The sequence below is a fragment of the Carlito syrichta genome, unplaced genomic scaffold (genome assembly GCF_000164805.1).
Source record: "Carlito syrichta isolate Samal-C Ts95f unplaced genomic scaffold, Tarsius_syrichta-2.0.1 Scaffold305756, whole genome shotgun sequence".
Classification (NCBI taxonomy): Eukaryota; Metazoa; Chordata; class Mammalia; order Primates; family Tarsiidae; genus Carlito; species Carlito syrichta.
Genome location: NW_007249852.1, coordinates 749,493 through 766,261, shown reverse-complemented (window position 1 = coordinate 766,261; position 16,769 = coordinate 749,493). Strand labels below are relative to the sequence as shown.

General features: G+C 39.9%; 2 protein-coding genes across 3 annotated transcripts in view; one reads left to right on the top strand and one right to left on the bottom strand.

Moving 5' to 3' along the window:
- Positions 1–208, bottom strand: part of TTC19 (tetratricopeptide repeat domain 19) — a 28,142-nt gene extending 27,934 nt beyond the window's left edge. The window contains exon 1 of the mRNA XM_008062611.2: positions 1–208. This exon is cut by the window's left edge and continues 186 nt beyond it. Coding sequence (XP_008060802.1) covers positions 1–171 — 171 coding nt within the window. The 5' untranslated portion in view covers positions 172–208.
- Positions 209–394: 186 nt separating this feature from the next.
- ZSWIM7 (zinc finger SWIM-type containing 7) lies at positions 395–15,559 on the top strand. Of its 2 annotated transcripts, XM_021714777.1 has the most exons (6): positions 395–508; positions 4,011–4,032; positions 6,833–6,935; positions 13,177–13,281; positions 14,604–14,723; positions 15,359–15,559. In XM_021714777.1, the coding sequence occupies exons 1-5, from the start codon at positions 418–420 to the stop codon at positions 14,718–14,720; spliced, it is 438 nt and encodes a 145-aa protein (XP_021570452.1). In that variant the 5' UTR covers positions 395–417; the 3' UTR covers positions 14,721–14,723; positions 15,359–15,559. The 2 variants fall into 2 exon arrangements, with proteins under 2 accessions (XP_021570452.1, XP_008060801.2); XM_008062610.2 differs by lacking the exon at positions 15,359–15,559 and having other exon boundaries at positions 14,604–15,032.
- Positions 15,560–16,769: the final 1,210 nt, after the last annotated feature.

The following is a 16,769-nucleotide window of genomic DNA, read 5'->3' as shown; positions in this document are numbered from 1 at the left end:
CAGCAGGCCCGGGCCCCGGCCTTGCGGAGCGACTCGGGATGGTGGCGCCCTCACCTCGGGCCCCGGGCCCCCCGCCAGCCCCGGGAGCAGGCGCCCGGAGCAGCCCCGGCACCGCCGTCCCGCAGCCCGCAGGAGGCCTTGGCCTAGGCCTCGGCTCAGGAGCCGGTACATGCTCCCGCCGCGTCCTCTGCGCACTGCAGGCCCGGCGCTATCCCGGGACGTCCCGCCCCACGCGCTGAGAGCTCGCCGGATTGGTCGAGCTGTGACGACAGAGACGTCATCGTTTGCATCCGCATGCGCGATGATGCACGCCTTACGTCACTCCGTCTCGCCCCGCCCCCGGCTGGTGGCGGGAATACTCTGCCGGCGGATGGGGCACGGGGGAGTCTTGCGGCGGTCGCTGCCACTGAGGTGGTCATGTTGGATTGCGCCATGGCCGTCGCGTTGCCGGCGGTCGTGGAAGAGCTCCTGAGCGAGATGGCCGCGGCAGTGCAGGAGAGCGCGCGAAGTACGGGACGGAGGTGGTGTGTGGTGGCGTAGTGGGCCGTGGGCCTGCCACCGGGCCCCGCCGGGGAGAGGAGGCTGGAGGCGAGACATCTGGGCCTGCGGGGATTTAGTCCCGAGCTCCAGTCCTGCGCGCCTCGCCGCTGCCTGTCCGGGCCTTTTTTCTTTGTGGTTGTATTTCTCAACCCCATACTCGTTTAGAGGGGAAGAAAAGCGAAATGTGGGCAAATAAAAACCTAATATATTCAGGAAATGTGTAGAGAACAGTGCAGTTGTAGGAGCCCCACCCGCGGAGCGAGCAAGCCTGTGGGGACCGAAGTGCTGAGAGCCCGGCTCTGGGTACATGTGAGAAGAGCCCCGGAGGAAGGTGGGGAGCTCGAAGGAAGAAGCCTACGGTGGTTTATAGAAAAGTGGATTTTTGAATTATTTCACTCAAAATTATGAACTATGAGACTTGTCTTTTTCCTCAAATTCTGGTGTTAACTTTAAAATTAATACATTGGTCCGGTTCAGAAAATATTTTAGGGCCACAAAAATGCCACATGCAGTTACTGGAGTAAATCTGGATGTTATACAAGTATCTTTTTTTTTCTCTGACCAGCAGAGGATGCTCAGTGACTGCTCACCAGAACCACTGAGGGGGATGATCTCAAGATGTATTCCCAGCATACTAGTATAAGAGGATACTTCTAATCAGAACTCACTGATTAATTAGAACTACTTTTCTCATGTAAAAATGGCTACCTTATAAATAAGTCAAAATTGCCACCGCTTATTCATTTGGATGGCGTTTTTTAAGTACTGTACTGCACTTTGAGTTTGTCTTGGGTTACTGTTTTAAAGAACTGAGAAAAGTAAGCTACCTTTTTTTCTTCCTTTAAGTCAAAACTAACAAAGACTTAAGTATATGTGCTTAAAAGATTAGGCCAGCCAGCTGTTCAAACCTACTTGATTCCAGAAAGGGTAGGGAAAAAGCCAAGTGGTGTCTTGTTCTGGGGCCCTGAGATTTGATGGCCTGGGGGTTTGGAATCCTATCACTCTACTCGAGCATTGCCAGTGTCAGGGTGGATTAATTCATACACTGACAGGCTTGAAGAGGCATAATAGGTGTTGGACCCATGCTGTTGATTCATGTTTATTTTCAACAGAACTCTTTTCTGTTTCTTCAGAATCTTTTAGATCGTCATACACCCTTCGTAAACCCCATTATCCAGTGGTTTTTTTAGGGGGAGACCAAGATTCCAGGTTTACATTTGTATGGTGATGCATAAACTAGTCACAGTGGAACCATGTAGGAAGCTGTGATTACTTTTCCTTCCCTTTGTAACCTTTTGGTTTTCATGTAGTTATAACTGCTTGGTCTTGTTTGTTTGCCTAAGTAATTTCCTGTGTGTTTATCCCTAATTCAACCTCACACTCTAACAGTGTTCTAAATCTTCACTCGAGATCTTCAGATGAATGAGGTGTTGTATCAATTTTATTTTTCTGAAGAAATCGCTCCTACAACCTTCTGACTTGCCTAGTATGGACTGACTGATCTCTCAGCTGTTTCCTGAGATCTCCTGTCACCATTATTATCTGAAAATTCTCTTTACCTATTTTGGGTCTTATGCTTAGCATATCCTACAATTTTCTTTTTCTTAGTTTACTACCTTTTTTTGTGAAGCCTACAAACTCTTGTAGTTTCCTGAAGAAGGGGAGCATAAGATGTACTTTTTGAGGGTTTCCATGTTTGAAAAAGTTCCTTTTCTACCCTCATACCTAATTAATAGTTTTCTAGGTATTGAATTATATGTTGGAAATGATATTTCTTCAGACATCTGAACACATTATTCCACTACCTCCTATCTTCTAATGTTACTCCTGATTTCTGTTATATCCTTTGGAAGTTTGGATCATATTATCTTTATAACCAATGTTCTGAATCATCTGGTAAAGTTTGCTTATTTACTCTACTGTATGGGTGGGCCCTTTCAAGCTAGAAATTCATGTCCTCCTATTTTGGGAAATTTTGAGTTTTTGATTGATGAGTTTCCTCCATCAGTTTTCTCTGTTCTTTCTGGTATTTGTCTTAAGTTATTGAATGTTCAATATTATTGTTCTTCTGATTGACTAACAAGAACAATAATATTGAACTACTTTTTATTTTCTCTACTTTCTGAGAACTTTCTTCAACTTTATCTTGCAGATTTTCTGTTGAGTTCTTCCCTTTTTTTTTTTCCTTAGAGACAGGGTCTCACTAGGTTACCCAGGCTGGCCTCCAGCTCCTGGGTTCAAGCGACCCTCCTGCCTCCCAAGTAGTTGGTACTACAAGCATACACCACATGTTTTTAATTTATAACTTTTTCCCTGAAGATTTCTATTATTATATCTTATGCTTGTTTTATGATTGCATTGACTTACTTTTTGTCTGTTTGAAATTTTCTTCTCTCCGCAGTTTTTTTCTTTAATAAGTATTCTTATGTTTTGCTCTCTTTCTTCTTTGTTGTCTGGTCCTAGTCATGTTTAAGAGTGAAAGACTAAAAAATGTATTGGAAGCTCTGAGTCTTAGAGGGGCTTATGGGCTATGAACATCACTATTGTTCTCAGTAGGCTATTTAGTTGGAGAAACCATTTCAGTGGCATTCCCACTTCCCTTGAGAAGACCCCAGGAAAGACTTCTAGTCTTGCCTAGAGGGTGAAGGCCTTAGTGCTGTTACAGGAGCCTTGTTGGGGTAGAGAGCAGGAGATCCCTGTTTTCAATGTAACACTCTTACCTCCTTTATGCCTAGTATTTTCCTCCAGTCCAGATAACCTATGTTTAAACCTCTTCAGAAAATAAACCTAGTTTTTTGCCAGCGTGAGGGGCAGGCAGTCACCTAAAGCTATGGAGGAGGACTGGGTTCCTAGTACCTTTTTTTTTTTTTTTTGAGTTGGAGTCACTCTGTTGCGTAGGCAGAGTATAGTGGCATACGTAGGCAGAGTGCAGTGGCCACCGTAACCTCAACCTGCTGCGATCCTTCCACCTCAGCCTTCCAAGTAGCTGGAACCCTAGTACTTCTTAAACTTACTTTCAAAGAGTCTTAATTTAGTATTCTTGCTTCATCCCCACCTCCAGAACTATCTAATGTCACCAGTATCTGAGGGGGTGTTTTTGTGAGTAGGGAGAGGTAGTGGATTCTGGAGTATAAATCAGGCTGGTGCTTGACTCTCCCTGCTGCTAGCTTAGAATTCCATTTTCTTGGGTATTGTAAATTATTTTATTCTAGTCTTCTGCTTCCAACGTATCTTAGCTATTGTTTTTCCCTGTCTTTCTCATCCTTTGGAGTTTATGCTTAAAAAAAATGCTTTTATTATTGTTTTAGTGGAGTTTATTACTGTTTTAGTGGAGGAATAAACTTAGATGTGTAGGTTCAATTCACCATTATACACAGAAGTCTTTTTGGTTATAGTCTTTTTAAAGATTTTTTTATGCCTGCGGTCACTAGTTTAACATGCTTAACTTTTTATCCATTCCCATTTTACAGTTCCTGATGAGCATCTATTATCGTAAGTACATATCCTATTGTGTTTGATTTTTTTTTAACCGTTAATGTGTTTTAAGGGCTAAATTCTTTCAACATCATCTCTTGGTTTTTAAAAATGTTGTTACTAAACTAGGAACAATATATTCTTGACATGATTGACAAAAATCTGTCTCAAATGTATAGCCAACACTAGTGGACAGTACAAGGCATTCTAGTACTATCCTATTTGCCACTCTTATTTAACAGTGTTCTAGTAATTATAGCTGTTACCTAAACACAGGAAAAAGAAGTTAGAAGTATACCTACCAGCAAGGAAAGGCAATTATCATTTGCAGATGATATAACTAATAAAATGAGAATAACACAAAGTGGCCAGTTATTTAAAATGCAGAAATCAAACATCATTTTCCTTTCTACCACAAAGTTCAAAAATATAATTATATTCTCAATAACATCAAAAAAATGAAAGCTACCTAGGAATAAGTGACACTTAATTGCATGTATACACTTATATGTTTATCTTAAGTGGAAGGAAGAAGGTGAAATTTAAGGAAGCTTTAACCTTTTCTTCTGTTTCTTAAATTGTGTATAAGATTTTATATGTTACTGGGGAAAAATAAATCACTACTTTAAAAACAAAGAAAATGGATAAATAATAAAAGAATGCAATTAGCCAAAAACTTTGGGGAAAAGATAAATCTTACTAGTGACTGGCAACCACAGAAAAGAAGTTGGCAAGACTATGGGAAAGGGATAATTTATTTCCTGCTGGTAGGAATTTAAATTGGAGGGTAATCTGGCAACAGGAGCTTTAAAACATACACATCCTTTAACCTAGAAATTCCACTTACAAGAATGTATCTCAAGGAAGTAATCATAGATGTTCATAGAAGCTTTATAGTGAGCATATTCATTCAGTATTGTTTATGGTAGCAGTAAAACAGACCTTGAAACAACCTAATTGTCCATAGAGTTTGAGGAGAATAAAAATGAGTCATCTTTATAGTAGAATTATTTGTAGCCATTAAAAGTGATAATGCATTCAAGAGATGTTCATGATGGATCATAAAGTGAACAGAGCAGGTTAAAAAAAAATTGATAAAAGGTAACTGATTATCTCTGAAAAGATTCTCACCAAATTTTATTTATTTTTCTTTGTAGACTAAGTCTTCCTATATTTAATATAAAAAATTCAAAAGCACTCTTTCCTATTCTCCCAATAGTTTGCTGTATATGAAACTAGCTTGTTGGAAATTTTTAATTTTAAAGCCTTAATAGTTATATCTTCCTATCCTGTGTCAAGTTGTATGAGTTCTTTAACATGTTAATTTTTCCACTTTAGTTCAAGCTAGCCATTTTATTTTTCCTTTTTTTTTGAGTCGGAGTCTCACTCTGTCGCCCAGACTGGAGTGCAGTGGCCGCTCCCGGCCACCGCAGCCTCGGCCTGCTGTGCTCCGGTGATCCTTCCGCCTCAGCCTTCCAAGTAGCTGGAACTACAGGCGCGCGCTGTCACACCCGGCTAATTTTTTGATTTATTGTAGAGATGAAGTCTCACCAAGTTGCCCAGGTGGATCTCGGACCTGCGGGCTCAGGCAATCCACTCATCTCAGCCTCCCAAGGTGCAGGATTACAGTCTGAGCCACCGAGCCCAGCTTGCCATTTATTTTTCAGTTTATAAAAATAACCCATATGTGTAAAAAAACTTTTTTTGGTAAATAAAGAAAACATAACAAACATCAGCAATCATGCCACCCAGTAAATATCACTTACACTTTGGTGTATTGCTTTTGTTTAATTTTGACATAATTGTCTATTTCCTTAAGAAAAAAACATTACCATGATTGAGAGTTTCTAAATATATAATTTTGTCCCCAGCCTTACTCACTTAACGTTATAAGAATTTTCTCACATATCAGTTTTTTCTTGTATATCACTTAACAGCTGTATATTCTTAGTACTAATCCAAAAAGTACAAACTTAGTATCAGATGGTCAGATGTGAAAAAGTTTGATAATACTGGTATTAGTAAGGGCATGGAGAAAATAGAACTCATACAGTGCTGGTGGGAATGCTCTTTCCATTTTAGAAAGCTATTGGCAACACCTATTAAAGCTGAAAAATGCACATATCCTTTAGTTACATAACCAGGAAGAATTTTCAGATATATGAACTAAGGGACACGTACGGGTGAGTACTGTTTATAATCATTTAAAATTGAAACCACTGTAATGCCCATTGATAGGGTACTTAACAAATAAAATGTATTATGTACATATAGTGGAATATTATTTAGAAGTTAAAAGACAAGAAATGTATATATCAACATGCATCATTTTCAAAAATGCTCTAAGTAGAAAAGTACAGATTGCCAAAAGAAGCCTGCAATATACTTTTTATGTTCTAAAACTTATAAAACAATGTCAAATGTATATATATGCATCTGCATCTGTATATGTTCTATGTATAATAAAATATAAAAACATTAACAGAAGGGAAACCAACAAATGCATATGGTTGCCTCTGGGGTGAAGGGAAAGTAGGAAGAAGTATAGGAAGCACTACAAAGAAGTATAAAGATGACTTCCTTATTTGTAATAGTTTACTCCTTTTATATTAAAAAATCCAAGATGATCAGAAATACATGAACAAGATGTTAACATTTATTAATTCTAGGGAGTGAGAGAATCTTGCTGTATTATTTATTTTCTTTTTTCCAAATTAAAATTAATTTTTTAATGCTTAGGTTAGTGATCCTTTGAGTCAAGCTACTGAAGTGACTTTGAGAATCAGGGCTTTTCACCTGAGGCCTTTTTATTTCCCAGGCTTAAGTTTGTCTTTGGCTCATCGGCTGTCCAGGCCTTGGACCTAGTTGATCGACAGTCCATCACCTTAATCTCATCACCCAGTGGAAGGCGTGTTTACCAGGTAGAAGTCTAGAGATAGGGATGATTGCAACAGAAATCCTTCAGGGCAAAATGTTTTCATGAATCTCTGTGGAAGTGGTGACCAGCTTTAAATATTTCCTGGAATTTTGAAAATCATTTGACCCACCTTAGTAAAATTACCATATTATTAATTTTAAAATTTTATTTATTTTTAATTGACAAAATTGTTTACACAAGAGGGGAACCCAAAAAACTCACAATTATCTTTTGGAGGGAGGGCCCCTTGCAATATAGACTTCTCTCCCTAGATAAGTGTTCTAGGAACTCACTGGCATCAGTGTACCAGTTAGCATTGTTTGAGAGGCTCCATTCAGCTTCAGTGAGTTTTTTTTTTTTTTTTTGGAGATTCTTTCAATACATTTGCCCATTTCATGATGGGTGATTTACAAGTGCACCTGCCCATACCACTGCTGAGTGTTCAGCAGTTTTTAACCAAAAACAGCATGATCCCAGTGCCCCACCCTTCCTATTCACTTGATCTTGCCTTAAGCGACTTTCTTTTGTTTCCCTGGATGAAAAAAGTTCTCAAAGGGAAACGTTTTGCTGATGTGGAAGAGGTGAAACAAAAAAATGGCAGAAGCACTAAAAGGTATCAAAAGTTGAGTTCAAAAAACTGTTTTTGAGTAGTGGAAAACACATCTTGATAGGTGTATTGCATCAAATGGAGAGTGCTTTGAAGGTGACGGAAGTTTAAAAATGTAAGAATAAATACACAATTTTTTATAAATAAAATCCTGGGGTTTTTGGGTCCCCTCTCATATTCATGGCATATAACTTTATGTTCTGATATATGTATACCGTATGGAATTACTCAATCAAGCTAATTAACATCCATTACCTCACATACTTTTTTTGTGGTGAGAACACTTAAAACCCATTTTTTTTTTTAGGTAGTTTTCAAGTATACATTATTATTAACTATAGTCAGCACACTGTACAATAGTTATCCTGAACTTATTTCTCCTGTCTAACTAAAATTTTGTACCCTTTGACCAACATCTCCCCATCCTCTTCCTTTACCTCAGGCCCCTAGCTAACCACCATTCTTTCTACTTCTATGAGTTCAACATTTTTAGAATACACATACGACAACATGTGGTATTTGTCTTTCCATGCTTGGCTTATTTCAGTTAACATAATGTCCTCCAGACATCTGAGCAATTAAATTGAGATAAATATGACCAGCAATGATGTGGAGAGGCTTTTTTCTCAGGTCTAATGGAGTATAGTCAACTTTTGCTTTCCTGTTGTTTGATAATAGAGGTATTCCCTTAAACTTATTGACATGTTCATCTTGTTTATTATCTCTTGCTTATTAGCAATAGCCAAAATGTATTTTAAGATTTGTACATGTTTAGATTCATCTGTCAGAAATGGTCTCTGAAAACTATTGTCAAGAAGTATTTGTTAAGGGTCAGACTGTGCTGAATGCAGGCGGTCCTACTTTGTTTTGCCCTCTTGGAGCTTATGATAGGGATAGGTAGATTAGTAAAGTTAACAGCCTCTTATCAGACCCTGAATGACTTTCATGTGTTTCTGATAATGCTCATCAAAACCCAGGAAGGTATTTGGAAACTGAAATGCAGAAAAGTAAAGCAACAGTCACATCTGGCTACCTAGGTACTGCCTGTCTTAAAAGATTTAAATAAAGACTTTGTAAACAGTAGGCCAATCTCCAACCTTCTGACCTTGCTCCCCTCCCCTCCCACAGGGAAACTGGGACTGAGGGAAAGAAATCTTATTAATAAGATGAATATATTGGCAGTCGTGTCCACAATTTTGTATCTGGCTTGGAAGGGGTAAAATCCGTTCTTGTCTGTAATCCTGGCTTTACTAAAGACCAGGAAGGGAGAAATTTTTTAGAGTTTGAATTCTGGTTTGTTTGGTTTTTTTTTTTGAGTTGGAGTCTCACTCTGTCACCCAGACTGGAGTGCAGTGGCCGCTCCCGGCCACCGCAGCCTCGACCTGCTGGGATCTAGCGATCCTTCTGCCTCAGCCTTTCAAGTAGCTGGAATTACAGGCACGCACTACCACACCTGGCTAATTTTTTTATTTTATTGTAGAGATGAGGTCTCGCCTGCCCAGGCGGGTCTCGAATCCACTCACCTCAGCCTCCCAAAGGCGCGGGATTACAGGCTGAGCCACCGAGCCCAGCTTGAATTCTGGTTTGTTTACAATGAACTTCTCAAAGCTGAGACCATGTCAGTTAACTCCCATTGAGAAACCATGTCAGTTCATTCTTAGGAAGTGAATGACTTGAGCAAAGCCTGCTTGGGCAAGTAGGTGCCTTTGCTTAGTGAACTAACTTGCCATTATACATGGTAGCATAACTTAATTGACCTGGCAAAAAGTAGTGTTGGATGCTGTAGTTAAAACTCTTACATGGTACTTTCTACTCAAAAGAGACTGTCTCTTAGAAGAATTTTCTCATAGTGAACTTATAGATTAATAATCAGAGTCACTGAACTTACTGTTTTTGCCTTAGATGTTTCTATCTTTTTTCCTGGCATTTTTACTTTTGGTTTTTATGTAGCTAAAATACTCAAAACTAGAGGGGTCTTCATGTTTTTCCCATTTTGGGATTTTTGGTCTCAGTTCCTTTATCAGTACATCACTTGACCTGGACAAGCAGACTTCTAACTGTTCTCTAGCTCTGTGATCTAATTATTAGTTAGAATCTTAAAAATTTTGTTCGAAGTGTTTTAATTATTGTTGACTTTTTGTTCCTCCCCGTGGTCAAACAATGAGTTGTTTAAGTGACTTGTTTAGTTTTTGTCATTCACATCCTGTATTATGTTACATTGCTTTATTAGTCATAAAAAGCTAACTTCTTAGAATTGTGGCCGTCTTCTTGGACTTTAAATTAAATGAAGCTCTAGAAGTCTTATATATCCTTAAATTAACCTTAATGATTATATTGTATATGTATATATAGCAAGAATTTTGCTGAATTCAGGGATTGTATGAGATAACAGTTGAGTCCGACACTTACTTGATGCCCAGCTAGTTATCTTTGCATATGTCAATCTTTGTCCACAGGTCAACCCTAATATTTTTATTGTCCTCCTGGTATAATAATTCTAAAGTCGCCATTTTGTTGCTGTCACCTGAGTTGCTTTTATAAACTTTTTTTGGTTCACTTAGGAAGGGGATGCTTCTGTCAGGAGAGGCTAAGTTATGCTGTGGTAACAATGACCCCAAATCTGAAAAGCTTACAAAAACAAAGTTTTATAACTCATTCATGGTACATCTCCATTTTGAGTCAACTGCAGCTCTGCTCCAAAACATCTTCTCTCAGGAATCCCAGTTAGTGAAGCAGGAGCTATCTGGAAAACTGTGGATCTCACAGCAAAGAAAAAAGAGGACAAGATACATGACAATTTTCAATATTTTCTGCTTGTCTATTCACATTTTACTAAAGCAGATCATATGGCCAGCCTGTATTTAATAGGACAGGAATGTATATCCTTTTTTTCAGAGAGGCACCAAAGACAGAGAACAATAAATAATAAAGTTTACCATTGTGAAGTGTCCTAAGAAGCTTGGAGTGGTTATAAAGTAACCACAACTGGATGACCATCTTAGGTGGGTCACCCTGCTTGTAACCAAAGTGAAACCACAGTAGACTTCCTCCAAGTGAAGTTCCTACAAGTCCAGTCATGGTCTGAGTATCCTCTTTCTTGTGTTTTTCTTTTTTTAAAAGCTCTCTCCTTCTGGGGATAAACATTCCAGACTGAGTGGAAGAACTAGGAACAGTTCCTGTAAGAGGAGGTTATTTTTTCATTTAAAGATGAAGGAATTGAATTAGATTATCCCTAAGGTCTATTTCCAGTTCTAAACATTTCTAACTCAGCTTTTGCCTGATTGTTGGGTTCATTAGTTGTCCACTGCTAGATAAGGGAGACACAAAGTCAAAATTTATTCTCTTTATGGTATCTACTGCCTCAGGCAGTTGAACATTTTACTTGGGAGTCTTAGCATTTGAAAGTATCAGGCTAGGGAACCTCTGTAGAATTTCTTTGCATCCCTGAGTCACCAGCCATTTACTCAACATTGTCCAGGGAGCATCATGATGGATTAGGGACCCACAGTAAGAAGGAAGCAGTAAGCCAGGCTCGGTGGCTCAGCCTGTAATCCTGCGCCTTTTGGAGGCTGAGGTTAGTGGATTGCCTGAGCCCACGGGTTCGTGACCCACCTGGGCAACTTGGCGAGACATCTCTACAATAAATCAAAATGAGCCGGACGTGGTAGTGCGCGCCTGTACTTGCAGCTACTCAGAAGGCTGAGGCGGAAGGATCACCGGAGCCCAGCAGGTCGAGGCTGTGGTGGCCGGGAGCGGCCACTGCACTCCAGTCTGGGTGACAGAGTGAGACTCCAACTCAAAAAAAAAGAAGGAAGCAGTGAACAAGTCAGGATAGGTTCCCAAAGGATTATGCCTGTTTAAGTTTAAAACTAGAGAGAAGAGACACAGGAGATAACTGAAGGGAGAAGAAATCTAAAGTTTTCTTCATTGGTAATGTTTGGAGGCCCAAGAAGTATTCATGTCACTGCTGAATATTGTAGGTTTTCTTTAGGATTCAGTGGAAAACAGTCTGTTTTAATGCTCTCTGCTCAGTTTAAGTTTTCCAGACATGCTAGGGAAATTTCTCCATTGATACTCAATGATGTAGGTTATATATGGCCTTGCAATAGGAAATATGTAAGATATAGTTTTTCAATACCTAATTTGTAACTGGGGCTGAAATCTTTAATGGGTATAGTAGGCATCTTCTTACCCAGTCATAGGCCATTTCTAGTAATCTAACAACCCCCAGGGAATTCTGACTAGGCCAAAAAACCATACTAAGATTGTTGTATTATGTGAACATAATACATGAAACAAAAGCACAGCATTTGAATCTGCTGTTTCTTCTTTATTTAAAGTCTCACTTGTAGCTTTATTCTCTGTGTAGAAGAGAAAAAGGAAAGAATTCCAAGAGTGCTAATATTGTAATTCCAAAAAAAATTTTAAGTCCTGACTTCTTCATTTAGATTGCCATCTTAGAACCTAACTGGCAGTTCATTATAAAATAACCCTCCAAATATGTCCACTTTCCTTGAGTGCTAATAATAATCTTATGCTTGGTGGTAAATGAGTGATTTTTGCCAACCAATTTGTCCAGTCACACCATAGATGTGTCTTACTTTCCCTGGACCTCTCCTTTTTGGCCCTTTTGACTGCCATCAAGGCTGATTGTTCTTAGACTGGGCCCTTTTATCCCCACATATCTATGTCCTCCTTCCATCCTGCTAGTAGCTGAGTAGGCAGATCTGGGCTTGCCTTTCTTCCTGAGACCTCTACCCTGAACAGCTGAGTCATCTTTTTTGCAAGGTTCTTTGTTTTACTTATTCTCCCTATTCTCAAATGCTTTCTTTTTTTTCTTTTTTTTCAAGTTGGAGTCTCACTCTGTCACCTAGGCTGGAGTGCAGTGGCACATTCACAGCCAACCCAGAGTTGACCTGCTGGGCTCCGCGATCCTTCCGCCTCAGCCTTCCAAGTAGCCGGAACTACAGGCGCACGCCACTATACCTGGCTAATTTGTATTATTATTATTTATTATAGAGATGAGATCTTTCCAAGTTGCCTGGGCTGGTCTCAAACCCACAGGATCAGGCAATCCACTTCCCTCGGCCTCCCAAAGTGCTGGGATTACAGGCTGAGCCACCGAGCCCAGCCTCAAATGCTTTTCAAAAGCCTTTTCCCACTTTGTTCCGGGACCTATCTTACTCCTGTCCCACCACTCACCCTCAGACTGTTTTTACACTCTTTAGGTATGTGGTAGAAGCTTTAGAAATTTACACACATGCTGTGACTACCAAAGGTTAAGAAACTCCACAATAATGAGAGCAGCTTTCCCCTTCACCTCTTATTATAGTCAGTTCATGAAGTAGGCCCCATAAATTACTAGGCATAGAAACAAAATTATTTGTGTGGATGGTTGAACTAGCCTGAAATTATTCAGTTCCATTGTATGAAGTCCTAAAGAGCACTAAGAGATAAGGAAGAGTCTGCACATTGGAGGGAAGAGAAGTTGAGTTTCCCCTTTTGTATAAAACATTACTGTAGTTCCCAGTGCAATTTGCAAAACAACTCTGAATCATTAAATAGATAAAAAGGCAAAGAAGCGTTCTTTACTGACACATATCCTGAGGTATGATTCCATCTGTCCTTTTCTTCCTAGGTACTTGGAAGTTCTGGTAAAACATACACATGTTTAGCGTCTTGTCATTACTGTTCATGTCCTGCATTTGCCTTCTCAGTGCTCCGGAAGAGTGACAGCCTACTGGTGAGGATGGGGAAGGCTCTCTGTACTGTAGTCAAATGAGTAATTGCTAGCCCTTATTTCGTGGTTTAAGAGTTGTACATAATTGGAATTTTACTACATGTTAAAACAAATAGTAGCTTATTAGCTTTGATTTCAGTTAGTCGTCTCTTTTGGATTTAGTTTCCAAAAATGCAGTGACATTTTTAGAATTATGTCAGTTTCTAGCGTTTTTATTTAAAAGGTCTTGACTGAAGATTTGGAGAGGACAATAGGGGAATCCTGAAGTTGGCATTGGGGAATTTGCTAGCCCAATAAAAATATGAACTAAATTGGTTGTTGGCAACTTTGCATATCCTACCTTCAGCCATGAAGTGTGTCTTCCCACTACCATAAGACAGCCTAGCACCAGATCTTCACATGTGGCGGAGTGCCTTTACTTGTCTGTCGAGGTATTTGCTAATTTTGTTGGAGTCCAGACCATCAAGCAAAAACAGGATATACTCATATAACCTTACTTAAAGGGAAAAGCATTACCATCCTGAGAGCAGATAACTATTTTTTTAAGTCTTGCCAAGGAAGAAAATAATAGCATCCACTCTATTCTTTGCCTTTTATACTGTTAACTTATTAAACATCTTGGGACTTAGGTGGCAAGTTGGGTATCCCATTGTACAGGAGGCCACATTCATAACTGATTTGGCATAAATTTATTTCACCTGTAAAATGACAGGATTGAACTAGGGCCTCTTCAAGATCTGAAGCTGTGTTCTGTGACATCATATCCAATAGTCTTCTCCCCAGAGGTGTATATAGGCCTATGTATGCAAGAGTTTTGCCACCATTCCACCCCACCCCAAGCCCAGAAGTATAACACAGTAGGTAAGGGAGCAGCCTATATACTCTGAGCACATGGTTATGATACCTAATCCTTATAAGGTAGCTGTCAGATTTAAGTGAGGCAAACTATGAGAAGTACTTAGCAACATAGTGCCTCATGGAATGTTAGCTTTTGCTCTGACAACTTTCTGAAGGCAACAAAGAAACATAATTTAGGACTAAAATGAGGAGCTTATTTTGGTTTCACTGTGGGTTACACTGTGCCCGCTGGATCTAAACTATTTCCCAGAGCAGCAGGCAAAATGTCTGTCTGCGTCCCCTCTGACTTCTAGAGAAAATATACCTGTCCGTTATCTTTATCTACAGTTTTTAGGCAGTAAATTAAAGGCCCTAATCTTTGTGCCCAGTCCTTTCCTACTAAATATGATGGTAATGAGGGTTTTTGATCAGAATGGCCAACCTCGGCCCTGCCTGTCCCTAACAGATTTCTATGTTTTATATTCCAGTGCAAGCATCTCTTGGCAATTTATCTTAGTCAGGTTACGAGGACCTGTCAGCAGCTAAATGTCTCTGACAAGCAATTGACTGACATATTACTGACAGAGAAGAAACAAGAAGCATAAAAGGTACAGATTGAGCATCATTATCTTTCAAAATAGAAGTCTTATCAAGAAATGCATTTAATATGTCATGGTTCACATGGAAGAGAGGTGAAATGGATCTTCCAAAGACTTATTACTGTCTCTTTTCCCTCCTGGACTGCAGGAGGGGCTGTGGATTGAAGCCATGGATTGTGGAAGGAGTGTGTATGGTTAGAAGACCTGTACAGTCATAAAAAACCTGAACCAGCCTCTGAGCCCCTTGGGTTAAAAAATGTCTCTGGATAGAATCAAGCATTTTAGATTCAAATAAAGCAGGTTTTCATGTGTCTACAATTATTTAGAGTCTTAAATATCTTATTATTAGTAATTTTTAAAAGGTTAGAATGGTGGGTCAAACCAAGGAAAATTAAGTTTAGATGAATAGGTATTAGTTCTTTTCCTTGGGCCAGAAACATTATTCAGCAGCAATAAAAGATCAGAGCAGAGATGTGGCTAAATAGCAGCAAATATGAAAAGAGGTGTTCTGGTCTTGGTAAACTTCAGATCATCTTTGGTGCTGGTGCCAACATAGCTTAAGTAGGCTGTATTGTTAAAGAGGTTGTATCTAGAACAAGGAAGAGCTGGTTTTGCTCTGCACCTATTTCTGATCTTTATAATAGGACAAATGAAAGGACCAACTAAAAATCATGTCCTAGAAGGAAACTACAGGTACTACTAGGGATTTTCAGTCTGAGGAAGAAAAGACAAAATAGATTCTCTAAGGAATATTAGAAGGGAGAGATAAGAGACTCAGGTGGATCCCAAGAGAGAGCAAAGGAGCAATAATAGATGAAGATAAAAATGAGATAGATTTCAGCATAGGACAAGAATTAAGTTCTCCATAGCCAGAAGAAGATCCTAGAGGGACAGGAATTTTCTGTCTCTGCAGCAGTTCTTAAAATTTGTTATATCCTTACAGTGATACTGCAGAAGGAATTGAAGGAGTGGACAATAAGATGAACTAGGTTACTTTGCTGCCTAAGAAATCCCTACTCTTAACCCGGGCTCAGTGGCTCAGCCTATAGTCCCAGCACTTTGGGAGGCTGAGCTGAGTGGATTGCCTGAGCCCGCGGGTTTGAGACCCGTCTGGGCAACTTGGCGAGACCTCATCTCTATAATAAATAAAAAAATCAGCCAGGCATGGTAGTGCATGCCTGTAACTCTGGCTACTCGGAAGGCTGAGGCAGAAGGATCGCCGGAGCCCAGCAGGTTGAGGCTGCAGTGGCTGGGAGCGGCCACTGCACTCCAGTCTGGGTGACAGAGTGAGACTCTAACTCAAAAAAAAAAAAAGGAAATCCGTACTCTTGTGCCCCTAAAATATGAGGTGCTAGTGAATGAATGCCGGATGAAAAACCCAGGGCCAGCTGGGTGCTGTGACTCAATTCTGTAATCCCAGCACTTTGGGAGGCCAAGGTGAGAGGATTGCCTGAGCCCAGAGATTCGAGACCAGCCTGCGCCACTTGGTGAGACCTTGTCTCTACAGTAAATCAAAAATTTAACTGAGTGTGGTGACGCACACATAGGGTTCCAGCTACTTGGATGGCTGAGGAGGAAGGATTGCCTGAGCTCAGCAGGTCAAGGCTATGGTGACCATAAGTGTGCCACTGCACTCTAGCTGACAGAGTAAGGCGACAGAGTAAGACTCCAACTCAAAAAAAAAAAAAAAACCAGGGCCACAGATAATGCAGTGATCTGTGGTTGGCAGAGCCTTTTGTTAACGTTGCAGTGTAACAAAAGCTATCAAGACTTTTCTGCTACTTGGGAAACTTGGACTGACTATAACTCATTTTTTTCCAAGCAGCCTTCAAGTAAAGTATAAAAGGTAGATGTAGCTCATTGTAACAAGCCAATGTAGCACCCTAAACTTGTCTTTTTATAAGTTTTATTCTTATTCCACCTAAGGTACACACACAGTGTTATAATTTTACTTAGTAAAATTTTCACACTTTGGGTTCTAAGAACTTGGACAAACTGGAACTTGGGAGAGAAGCAAAATTCACTACCTCACTCTAAAACGGGGAATTTGATAGA